Consider the following 12,865-nt stretch of genomic DNA (forward strand, 5'->3'; position numbering starts at 1 on the left):
TTATTTTACTAACTATCCAAATGACATCTCTCTCCTTCAAAGCAGTAACTGTTAAAAATCAGGTGAGCTGAAGCTTAAGTAACTCTAATTCTAATTCTCTAATGCTTTGCAATAAAGAATTAGTATCTAACCTATAGACAGTACTGATTTATGACATCTTCCTCTCCAACTGGAAGCACAGTGCAAGCTCTCTTTCTTCTGTGTTCACTTGATGAGTGAGCAGTGAGGGTTTAGAGAGTGACCGACAGAGAAATAAGACACCTTCAGTTGCTTCTAAAGTTCCCTCTGACTGTTTATTACATTTAAATATAGAGTTTTTGGGGGGCAGAGAGTAGATTATGTTGTTAATTAGTACTGCGGCTACGAAACCCTGAAAATGATATTTGAAAAGTGCAAAAAACACAAACTGAAGCTGTTCAAAGTCCAGCTCAGAGCGCTGCTACAAGTGTGATAATAAAGAGGACCACTGCAGAGGGGACAGAGCAGTGTTTAAATTGCAGCACACTCTTTCCTTGAGCCAAACTTTGAATTACTTTTCCTCATCTGATAAGGATCCTAAAATAGGAGTTTCATCAACACCCCGTCTTGTGGGTAATGAGCGCTACAGTCCCACAGGGCGAGAAGAACAACCGTGGATGACCATTAGAACATTAAGTCAGTAATTACCCTTTCTGAAACCTGAAAAATATGATGGTTCTTGCAGCTTTGCAAATGCATTAAACATCACACGAAAAGAAACTAAAGCTTTTCTGATAAGGACACTTGATCACATTTATGGTGAATATATTGGATACAAGATTACTCCACAATATAGTGTCAGCCACAATCCTATTAACCAAGCTAACGTTGTGAATCTCAAAGATGGAGACAAAGGTTACGGCTCCTAATGAATCAGGACTTTATAGCCCATTTATAGCAACAGGACACTAAGGCCCAGAAGCCTTACCACTGTTTATCTGCTACACTGTTCTCATGCCATTCTTTGTGTATTTTTGTTTCCATTTCTTTTTCCATTATCCAATTCCAAACATAACTTTTATAAGTTTCCAGCCCTGTCACTTCCTCATGCCTAAAAATGTCCAACACTGCAGCTTCCTGTTCTGTTATAAAATGAGATCTTCTTTGCCCACTGTAAAAGTGTATGGTAACTATATTAATATTGTACACTTGCTACTTACCGACTCATCATCATCGTCCATTTCCTCTTCTCGAAACAACTCGTTCTTCATGCCTGCGTCCATTTGGCCCATGTCACGTTGATAACTTTCATAGCCAACCACAAACTGAGGAATGTCTCTGCAGCTCCAACCCTGGTTTGTCTCTGTTTTTTCTTGCTGCTCCTACACAGGGCTCCAACATCACACACTCCAATGTGACATGGCTCCTTCAGGTTGCTCCTGCCGTCAAAGGGGGTAGGTTGTGATGAAGGTGGCTACTAAGCAAGAACAAAACCAGTCAACTGTGATAGACCGTGACTGGGTGACTAAAACTTGAAGGCCTGGTCATAGACGAAAGTCTGTTGGCTGATAACAAGTTTGATAAAGTATGTGCTGAGGTAGGAAAGAAAGAAGAAAACAGAAAAAATAAAACAACAGCAGCTGTCCTAAGAGGTAGAAAAGATGGCGTGGACTCCACGTGGACTGAGGTAGAGAGTCATGTCCCAGCGTAGAAGCGTCTTCTTGACACAGGAAACCTCACAGCCAACATCTGCATACCATTGTTCTTGCCCTGGGAACAAACAGTACACAAATACTTTAAAAAGCATGACTAATGAAGCACTATTTGGTAGTAGCAGAAGCACTCAGTAGCTGAAAAAGACAGAACTGTATGTGAAACACAACATTACGAGTTTGCACAGTGTCGCTACATCTACCAGTGGAGAATGAAATGGAGGGCTATAAAAACCATGATGAAACTGGGTTATTGCAATTTTAAAGCCCATTCTACCTATGAGATAACTGCAGTTTATTTATATGCAATTATTTATTGAACCACAGTCAAATAACATTTACATATTTGTTATTGTTATATTTTTGTATTGAGAGATATTCACAATGCATGTAGTAATAATGACCAGGTACCAAAATAGAAATACAGGGTTAGGAGAAGTTCAATTATGTCCCTATAGAACCATTCCATTTACCATTAAAACACATAACATATGACACATAGCATATTACACTGTGTCATTATTTATTGCACAAAAACCAAGAAAAAAAAAACTAAGTACACCCATGACACAGTAACTTGCAGATTGCCTTTGAACAGTAACTTAAAGTAATAATTTTCTATGACTTCAGTCTCTCACATCATTGTTGAGAATTTTGGCCTTGAATCTTTATAACTTTGCTTCAATTAATTGAGGTTTGCTGGCATTCATTTAAGCACATCTCTCTTAAAGGCATTTCAATCAAAACTACACTGGACTATTGCAACACCTTGACTTTTCCCCCTTATTTTCAGTCATTATGTTGTAGATTTGCAGCTATGCTTGGGATCATTGTGCTGTTGTATTTTCATGGTTCCTGTGGCAGCAAAACACGACCAAATCATGACTTCTCCACCACCATGCTTGACAGCTGAAACGAGGTAGTTCTGATGATATACTCTGTTTGGTTTTCTCCACTATGGATGTTACTGGATCACTCCTACAATTTGGTTGATTTCAAGATAGTAGATAGAAAAGTCAAGATTTTCATGATTTTATCAATTAACGTAAAATAGGGGTTGTTAAACTATTAGAAAAACACACTGTTCAAGTCAGGATATCATGCTATAACAACTGTCCAAATTCTCCACATGTGATGTACGTCAAATCTTCCCCCTGTTACGAGACAATCTCACCTCTATTACTAAGGGGTTTGAATGTACAGTCACTTTCATATTTATGTTTTCTAACAGCTGAAATGTATTTTAAGAGGGTGTTAATAGATAAGTATTTCAAAGAAAATGAATGATCTGTTTTGAAGTACAACCTAGTTTTAATCTAAAAGATGTGAATTGAAAAGAAATTTTAATGCAGTTTGGTCTATTTTGTTTCATGGCTAGGGCTTAGCAATTAGCAAAAAAACAAACAAAATTTGTACAATCTCATACTACATCATTATATGAAATGCTTAATTCACCTTGTTTAATGAAATTATAATCATTTAAAATGTTTAAAAGTTTCTAACATTATTTAAATAAAAATACCTGGACACCTGTATTTGCTTTTGGTTTTGATAACAAGAACATACACATCATTTTTAAATACAATAAAGATTTCATGACAAGTTAATATGTTCCTAGTTTTATGCTAGCTGCACCTGGCATAGAAAGGAATACCAGTCCACCTTTTTGAAGTTATTCATACTCAAATTTCAGAGAGAGCTAAAACTCAAACAGCTATAAAGCTTGCTTATTTTAATTTTTTCAACAGCACAAGATAAAAAATTAAAAATAAAATCATTCCAGTGTACTTCCTTTCAAATTTACTATCATTATCGTGTAAACACAACTTGTAATAGTTTTAATAGTCTTCCTCACATGGGCAGTCTCACTGCCTGACACGTTTGTGGTTTAGATACCAAAATATGAAACACTTTATATTACATGATTGCACGGAAAAATATTCAAACTAAAAAAGGTTTTATAGGGTAAACCTGTACAAGTCATGCTTAAAATAAATTAAAAACACTCAAACATTATGCATATCGCATCAATGACCAACCTGCCCAGTAGTGTGTGCACGTTACCATTTTAGTATGCAAAGCAGTAACAGGGTAGATGTTTTATGCTCAAGTCAGCTATGATTACTCATGTGATGCAGAACCACACATGCAAATACACACACAGAAGACAATAAAAGAATTTGCAACATGTTTATCATCCATATGATCAAGATTACAAAAACAATATCAGTTTGAACTGTAAATAAGGGTCACAGGGTGGGGATGTTATGCTTTAACACATCAGTGAACCATTTTGAAAGAACAAAAGAGTGACACTTCCTGTGGTCCTTGTGAATGCAAGGGATTGCAACAGTGATAATTGTTACCGACCTACTTGGTAACTGACCTTAAACAAAGGTAACTGGGGATGTGGGATTATGGTTAAATAATTTCTGACACATATAATTGCATTTTATGGTAGATGTGGGTTACAAGTATAAGGCACGCTTTCAGAAATAAGTAATGACCAGTTTTTCACTTCTGTCACAGGGATTCAAATGGCAGTGGATAATAGGAATGACCCCCCACAAGTCTTATGGTTTGTTGAGCTGTAACTTTGCAAACCTAAGCTGTGCTGCCATGTTCCTGCTCAGACTTTTTCTAATTGTACTGTCATGAACTTTAACATTTAACATGGTAACTGTGGCCTGTAGAGTCTGAGCTGTTGCTCTTGGTTTGTTTTTTTCAGTTTTTCTGACATTGGGTGAATTTGCTTAGAGGTCCACTCTTTGTGTCTTGAATGATTCTCACTTCTAATATTTTTCTACCTTATCGTTTGTTAACACATTTGAGTGCTGCTAACTGCCAAAATGGTGAAAACACTTGCTGATGATAATCAAGTGAATTTGAGTAGCAGCAACTGGCTACTACTCATTCAAATATTTATGTGCTTACCCTAGTTGTTGTTGTTTTTTTCACTCATTGCTTTTGCATTTTAACTAGTTTGTTAAATTAATAATGGCACAGTATGACATCTTGTGTTGCAGTTTATCTTAAGTTGTATTTTAAGAACTACGGAAAAGATCATTTTTACGCCCTGATACATAAAACCTCCCAAATGGAAGCGGAGGTATTTAAAGATCTGTAATTATTTTTAATATACGAGTTCTGTATGAATCATCTAAAAAGCCAAATAATTAGTAGCTTTTTTGTAGATAGTATGAAAGGGGAAAAAACTACCATCCTACAGGAAGCATGAAACACCTTTCTTGCTTCATTTTGTGTTTTGATGATGGTGATGGAGTGAGTTATCCATTATATCAGGCCACCCCCCCCCCCCCCCCCCCCCCCAAAAAAAAAAGGTGGGCTGAGTTGATCTCTGGTGACTCTGAAAAACTAGTTGCTGTACTATTTTCTAATTTTGTCTATGTAAATGTGTATGTGTATATAGTGCCCTGTGTTCACCTTCTGATAACAAAATTTATATCTCTTGGCAGCTTGTGGATGTGAATACTGTAACATAAGTTTCAGAAGACCCCTCCCATGCCAGCATAATGCTGACCAGAGCCATTGGATTCCTACATTGTAGGGAGTCAAGAGTTCAGGTTTTCCTTTAATTTGTCAGTCATCGTACATTGCTATTTTTTAAATCCTATTTAAGTCTATTCATGTTCATTCCTCGATGTTTGACATTGCACTTATACATATAATCTGTGGGAGACAAATCCTTTCAGCGTTGTGTCAGCAAGGGAATTTGGCATTTAAAAAAAAAAAATCCTGCCAAATCAAACATAAGGAATTAAGTGCTGAGGAATCCCCTTGTCATTACAGAGCAGGCAAATGAAGCTTATACTAATAATGTGCTGTGAGAAAAACAAAGCAGCCATCAGACAGACGTGTGAGAAAACAGAGTTTTGTGCCAGACTGATGCATCAGTGAAATCAGTCCCAGCTTTATCCTCACTGCAAACTCTCATTAGACACTCGAGGAGGACCTTAAGCCTCCAATTGAATTTAAACATTTAATTGATAGAAAAAAATCTTTAAAAGATCCTGTCATTTTCATAAATATGAGCCCATGCTGTAGCTTAGGTTCTGCAACTACTTGTCCTTATCAAGAACGCTAATTTTTTTTTTTTTTTTAGATGAATATCTGTTTTCTAAAGAGCCAGTCTGGCTACTTGTTGTTTCCATAACGACAAGGCCCAAACAGAAGCCAGGCCTTCCCTCTATTGAGTCACGTGTACATTTAACTGTAGCCTTTTACTCTAGCTAGCATTTACATTCTTAAGATAGAAAATACAAACAGCTCGATACCTATCACATAAATGCATACAAAGACTGTTTATGATGTCCGTGTATGGACATGCAACCTGCGTGAAGCTAAATCTCAAGCTTCAGACTGCTGTAAATGGTTTAAGGCAGTTTTATTGCCTAGTTTTGGATCTACATGATGCAACTGAGTGAGAAGATCCCCAGTATGATCGTGTCAGACACAGTTCTGTTTCACGCCATGCAACATTTCTCCTATTTACGGTAATGTTTTTTTAATCTGTGCAACCATTTCTTTCGCCTTTGCAGCACTCACTGACTGCACACAGGAAACAGGAGACAAGTCACGTGCTTTAACTCATCACACGTGACACTACTCAACCTCTCAAATCCTTTACTCAGAGAGTGTGTGAAAACAGAGACTGCATAAAGGCACGAGATGCAGAAGTCTGTAAAAGTAAGTCAGGGGAAGGATAGAGAGAAAAGAGAGTCTAAAGCTTAGATCGTTTACATGTGAAAAGAGAAAATACGATTTTATTAATATTTTGTTATTAGAGTAGCCTTCAGCTTATTGTAGAAGTTTATAATTAAATTGTACTTTGTTTACCGACACTTCCACGACTGCTGGGCTATTTCTGAGTATCTCGCACTGAATGATAATGCATGTGGAACTTTATATTCTGGACGTTTAATGGACCTCGTTAAGTTTTAGTTGATTACCTCTGTTCTATGTGTTACCATATGTAGTACCATGAACAAGTCTAAATTAAAGTGTAGATCTTCTACTTTTCCAAGTATTTTTATGAATGCATTCATTGTTTTAGGTGTCCGTAGATCTAGAGATCTCAACCGCTCCGATTTAGATTTTTGCTCTATGAAGTTTGTGGTCAGGGTTATCAGTCAACTGCTTCACAACATGCTGATGCATAACTGAAGGTTTAATCTCCCAGAGGTGTTCGAGGAAATGGAACCCAGAGCTGCTGCCTGCCATCGTCTTTGTTGCTGCTGCTGTTTCGCTATCGCCACTGTTGTAACAATGGCCAGAAAACAATGGAGTTTCAAACCATACACTGCTAATGTGGCTTCCCACTAGCAATTATCAGTAAAGCTTTCATATTGAGCAACATCCAGTATATTAATGCAAGTATATCTATGAAAGGCCACAATCATCTGATAATATCAGCCAACTGATATACATCATTCACAAAAAACGCAGAACAACGCAGAATTTAATGCAAACAAACTCCAAGCTCAATATGTACAAGTAACGCCCATAAACTGGGAAGTGGGAACGTACACCAAAAAGGTCGCACACACTACTTTTTCTACATTTATTATTGCAGGAAAAAAGGAGTTAATTACAGTTGACTTGACAGTTTATTTAAGAAAAAAAAAAAAAGCTGATTTATCAGAATAAAAGACGCAGAATGAAAGTGCTCGCTTTGAAACTTCTGTTTACGACTTTCATATACATATACTTGGTCATTATACCTTTGTGAATTAAGTCAGACAGACAGTGAGGATACAGTCCCATCACCTGTGGCTCAGGTGAGAAGAAAGTGGCCTAGCCATAGTGAAAGCAGTTGCTTAACTGTTAAGACTTGCAGCCTAAGCATTTTGATATAATAAGCATCTGTAGGGCCACGGCTTATCTGTTATGTTACCCGAGACCACACAATAAGGACGCAAAGCTGATGTGTCACACCCTCTTAGCTGAGCCAAAACCCATGAGCCATACGTGAAATGAAGCCAAGCTTAAAGTAGAAGCTTGCTAATGTATGAGATTGTTATGTCCACAAACAGAACACAAACCCAGATCTATATTACTCTTCTCTCATCGGTATAAACACCACTGCCATGCTTACCCATCCACCCGTACCAAACCGCTGATTCCAGGGGAAAAGTCGTCGGGAACAGACGAGGCAGATCATATCAGCTCTCAGTGATGGCACATAAGCCAACTGCACGTGCCCCACAGTCTTTGAATGACTCTAAGAGCTTATTTAAAGTCACTTCCACTCAACATGCGGAGCAGATTATTTTAGTGGCAGTTAAATGCTTTGGCTGCTGAAGAGCAGACACATCCCTCCCATGTCCTGGACTTTCAGCCAGGACGGACGTAAGCTGAATCCCACACGTGACCCTGGCTAACCTTGGTACCCAGAAATAACCGTGTCCTCTTCTGCAACACACAAACTAAAAGGGGAGGAGTCAAGGCAGGGAGTTGGGAGGCCAGCCACTGCCCAAAGATAACTTATCATTACTGACCTCTGAGGCGATGACAGGTCGCAGTAAAGCAAGTGGAAGCCCTTCTTGCTGGCCAGAGGGTCAAAGAATTCTAACGGATATAAACTGTAAATAAACATCTATAACTGCTGTGAGTAACCGACAGTGACCCTGAGGTCATTCAGTCTTTGTTACACGAAGGTCATGACCTTTAGCACGCCACCAGTAAGACAGAGTTAAAGAACAGAGCGAAATATAGCGTGACGACCAGAAACACCTGAATGCAAACACTTCACAGCAGTTCAAGTTTTAATTAGCATTCCAGATTCTAGAGTTATTCTAATATAAATAACTGGGCAGGGCCTGAGCAAAGGCTCAGTGAGAGCAGCGTGTGCATTTGCTATCAGCTTTCTTTTAAACATGACTTAGCACCACTGCCATTACAATATTTCAAGGTATAGTGCACACTGAAGATTGGATTGGCATTCATGAGGTATCCACGGTGCGTACACATCGGTAGTAAGCAATGCCGCTGCTTACCACCTATGTCTAGATTCAATAAATGGCTAACAGGCAACAAAATAAGACTTGTGTGAGATGAGTGAGTGTGTTAAATATAAATTACATAAATCCTGAAAATTTAAAAATAGAGTAGAACATTTATTTAACTTCAAACTTAACTTAATATTGTGGCAGGGACACTGAGCTACCCTGAGGAAAGGAACCTCAGACTCTGGAGGGTTTTTGGTAAATGGTAAATGGACTGATTCTTATATAGCACTTTTCTACTCTACCAGAGTACTCTAAGCGCTCTATACAACATGCCACATTCACCCGATCACACCCATTCACACAAGCAAACAAACTTCTCCATCTGATCTGGGTATTGGAGCTTGCCTTTTGAAGCATTTTGCTGGGATTATAAGAGAAATAACATCTTGCTGTGGGATAAAGACCATCCAATAAGTGTATGTTTTGACTGCAAGAGTTACCAGATCTCAATCCAATATAGCAAGATGCAGATGCGGAGGAAAGGAAATTGGATGTGCAGATGATAAATCTGTATCAACTGTGTGATGCCATCGCGACAATATGGAACAAAATCTCTGTTGAATCTATGCTATTATGGAGTCGGCCAGTTCTGGAGGCGCAAGGGGGGGGGGGGGGGGGGGGCAAGCAAGGTGTACCTAATACAGTGGCAAGTGAGAGTATTTCATTTATTTATTGAACTTTAGAGCATCACTCTCTGTTGTTAAACTAAATAGAAATCTTGTATCTGTCAGTACCACCAAAGCTCCACTGAAGTCGCATTAGTTAATGTTTCTCTATAAAGCAGAACAAACAGACATAAACAAAAGCACCACACACAAAAATGACAACAGCATTCTCTCCAGTCTGCCTGTTCTTTTGTTCCCCTGGAAAAATAAAAACCTTGCTCGCCCATAAATAAATTAGGCAGCTAAATTATAACATTCCCAGCTGTCACCTGCAGCTCCTTGTCCGGGGGGGATTAGTCATCTCATCACAGCAGCACCGGAGATCAGCAACAGGGCTCCAATAAAAGGCTTTTAACCTTTGAGACAATCTGCCACAGTTCACCTGTGTCGCAATAATGACGGGGAGGAGTCAGTCATTAGTTCAATTTAGCCATCAGCAATTCTGTGATTAGCTATCAAATGAGAAATACAGAGACGTAATGTGCGGCTGGACTATTTGTTTTCCGTGGACTGATTGAATAGTTATTGGCTCCCTTTTATTAAACACAAAAACTACTGAGTCACTGAAGCATAATTTTTGAGATGGTCCAAAGAAAAGGTTATTGTTCTCCAAAAGTTGTTAACAACTAAATCATTAACAAAGCTGTTAATTATTATATTTAATAAAGTCTCCTGTTGAAGCGCAGGTGAACATCAGCCCTGAAATATATCACCGTGGAGAGCTAGATAACATGCGTGTGACGTTTTTATGACACAGCCAGTGGATCAGCAGGTACAGCGGCCACTACAAGATTATACATTTATTATGCACTGAGCACACAATTAGCTTTGCATGCAAATACAAATTGTCTTCACTGGGGGGAAAAAAGAGCCCATAAAAGGCTTGCCAGTATAAAGGTCCACTACTTACATACACTTATCAGAGTGTTACCGCAGGACACACGACCTCTGTAAACTAATAGGTTCATTTATGTTAGGTTGAAAGATACACAACCTGATTTTTCCACTATTACGCAGCTTTACTGGTTTACCTCTCATAAAGGAAAAAGCTCTGAAAATGGCTTTAGGGGTGAGAGGACAGAGGAATCCTAAAGAGTTCGACACACAGCTGATTATAAAACTAAGTACCTATGATTAGTCCAATTTACATTTAAAGAACTGTGTGGCTACATTACACTGAATCCGGTTGAGCAGGGGTGTCAAACATAAGGCCCGGGGCCAGAGGCAGCACAGCAAAAACTGGCTGGCTTTGTGCAGGAGGGCAGACATTTTGGACTGTTCACTGTATTTTTATTACTTTTACAGCTCTTTCTACTGATAAAGAGCTCACCTATGGTCACATATACAACGCTAAAGTATTAGACAAACAATTAAAAGTTCATGTTTTTCAACTATTTACTATAGAAATGTGTGATTTGAAATAAACCTACTCTCTCTACATGAGGAGATGCTTAAAAATAACAAAAGCTTTGTGTTCAAAGATGATGTTCAGATTTTATGCTCATCAAGTCCAACTCATCTCAGTTAGCAAGAAGAGAATGCATCCCAAACAAGAGCTCAGCTCTCAGACAGTTTTAAATGTTCAAAGTCTTTTAATATATGATATACAGTTGGTAAGTACAGCAGGGCTGTTTTTGTAATCGTGACCTGACCCAACTGTGTTGATACAGTTTTGACTTTAATTTGAGTTCAACAAAAGCTTTGTTTTATTATTACAAAACCAGACAAGTTATAGCACGTGATGATTAGGTTCAGTCTGAAAATGAAAATACATAAAGAGTGGCCAACATTTCTTAAGTTGTTTTTGTCTTGGCTTTGGCCTGGTACGTGTTACAGGGATTGGTAATGTGGATAGACAGGCTGTTTTAAAAACATTTCATTAGGCCATTTTCTTCACTTAAGATGAAAGAATATAAAAAAGCCTAATGAAATGTTTTTAAAACAGCCTGTCTATCCACATTACCAATCCCTGTAACACGTACCAGGCCAAAGCCAAGACAAAAACAACTGATTACTGTTCCAGGTAAGTCTGGAGTCAATAGATCCTTTTATAGCGATGTAAAAAATGCGGATCTGTTGAGCACCATCTGTTAGAACAATAGTTTGTTGTGAACCAGGTAGCGTTTAATTAGGTGAAGGGTTTTGTGTAGATCGTTTTTCTTTTTTATTCCTTTTTTCACAAGAGTTTCACAAGAGGATGTGCTCCAAATGCTCAAACGGAGGACCGACTGATAATAGTTGTGATCTTTGTTTACAGCTGACTTGTTTTTTTCAACTTCTGAATCAAAATAGTTCGAAAATAAATTGAATAATAAATAAATAAGTAAACAAAAATAAAGACAAGCATTTTTTGTGTTTAGAATAACGAAAAATAACGATTTCCGTATTCATTGGACACAAGTATTCGCCTTGTTAGAAGCCACACACACACACACACACACACACACACACACACACACACACACACACACACGTGTTTCTAGTCTCTTTGCAGTGTGTTTTACATTGAATTCATGTTCAGGAAATGGTTCAGATGAGTTCTGATACTATGGCTTTTGCACAATAGCAAACCCCTCGCTCTCTAAATGTTTTACACACCTCAACAGGGACCAACACTACAGGTCTCCCTCCGCTTTCGCTTCAAAAACAATGAATGAGGCTTTTGGAGGTTTAAAAATCGGAACGTGGCTCCACAGAGAAACGAAATACACGCACAAATCAGTGCGTCAGCCTGCCCACCACTCAGCACCCTTCACATACGTACACGCCAGGTACAAAAAGTTGCGCTGCTTTTCTTCATTTCTACAAAGTCCAGCAAACAAAAAGAAAACACACACCCACACTTTCTCCGAACACACGGCTCCGCCGCGACGAGACAACACGAAGCGTTAAAGTGAACAAGTCTTACCAGCGGCAGCAGAGAACAACTGGAAGGCAGTCAGCTGCTCACTTCCTTGTTTCCGCTGACTGAAACGGCTACTACCTCTCTCTTTACTTCTGAACTGCCTATGAAGTTGTAAACGACATTTTAAGTTCACGTGAGGTCAGTGCTGGCGGTTTGCTGTTGCTGCTTCCTTCCTTTTTTTCTCCTTTTTTATTCGGAAGGTATCGTTTGTCAAAGCTGTGACGTTACTCCCACCTAGCGGCCGAATTGTGCATCGCTGCAGACAAGGTGAGATGAATAAAAGGGTATAGTCTAAAAATTTTATATAATCTGCACAGCAATGATAGAAGAATTGTTTAATGGATTTTTTAAAGTATACAAAAATTAAAAATTGCGCTTAAAAACATAAATGAAAATTCCGATATTTTAAAAGCTTCTTTTTCTTCCAGCTGCTCCCTCTAGGGGTCGCCAAAGGTCGATCATTTGCCTGAATCTCACCCTATCTTTCCTGTTCTTTCACATGAACAGTCTGCACGTCCTCCTTAACTACATCCATAAATGTTTTCTGTAGATTTGTGGATCAGAGAAGATTCATGGATCTTCTGATCTTCTTGTGGT

General features: G+C 38.5%; 1 protein-coding gene across 9 annotated transcripts in view; it reads right to left on the minus strand.

Annotated features, from left to right (window-relative positions):
- The window catches only part of ppip5k1b (diphosphoinositol pentakisphosphate kinase 1b), a 45,824-nt gene extending 33,388 nt beyond the window's left edge, over window positions 1–12,436 (minus strand). For 8 of the 9 annotated variants that reach the window (XM_035913931.2, XM_087843304.1, XM_087843306.1 and 5 more), the window contains exons 1-2: window positions 12,272–12,436; window positions 1,179–1,728 (exon numbers count right to left, since the gene is read on the minus strand). In XM_035913931.2, coding sequence (XP_035769824.1) covers window positions 1,179–1,250 — 72 coding nt within the window. In that variant the 5' untranslated portion in view covers window positions 1,251–1,728; window positions 12,272–12,436. Of the gene's footprint in view, window positions 1–1,178; window positions 1,729–7,785; window positions 7,972–12,271 lie in introns of those variants that run through there. The other variant, XM_087843305.1, reaches the window with a different exon arrangement.
- Window positions 12,437–12,865: the final 429 nt, after the last annotated feature.

Source organism: Neolamprologus brichardi, chromosome 7 (assembly GCF_056152115.1).
Source record: "Neolamprologus brichardi isolate AB-2024 chromosome 7, ASM5615211v1, whole genome shotgun sequence".
Classification (NCBI taxonomy): domain Eukaryota; kingdom Metazoa; phylum Chordata; class Actinopteri; order Cichliformes; family Cichlidae; genus Neolamprologus; species Neolamprologus brichardi.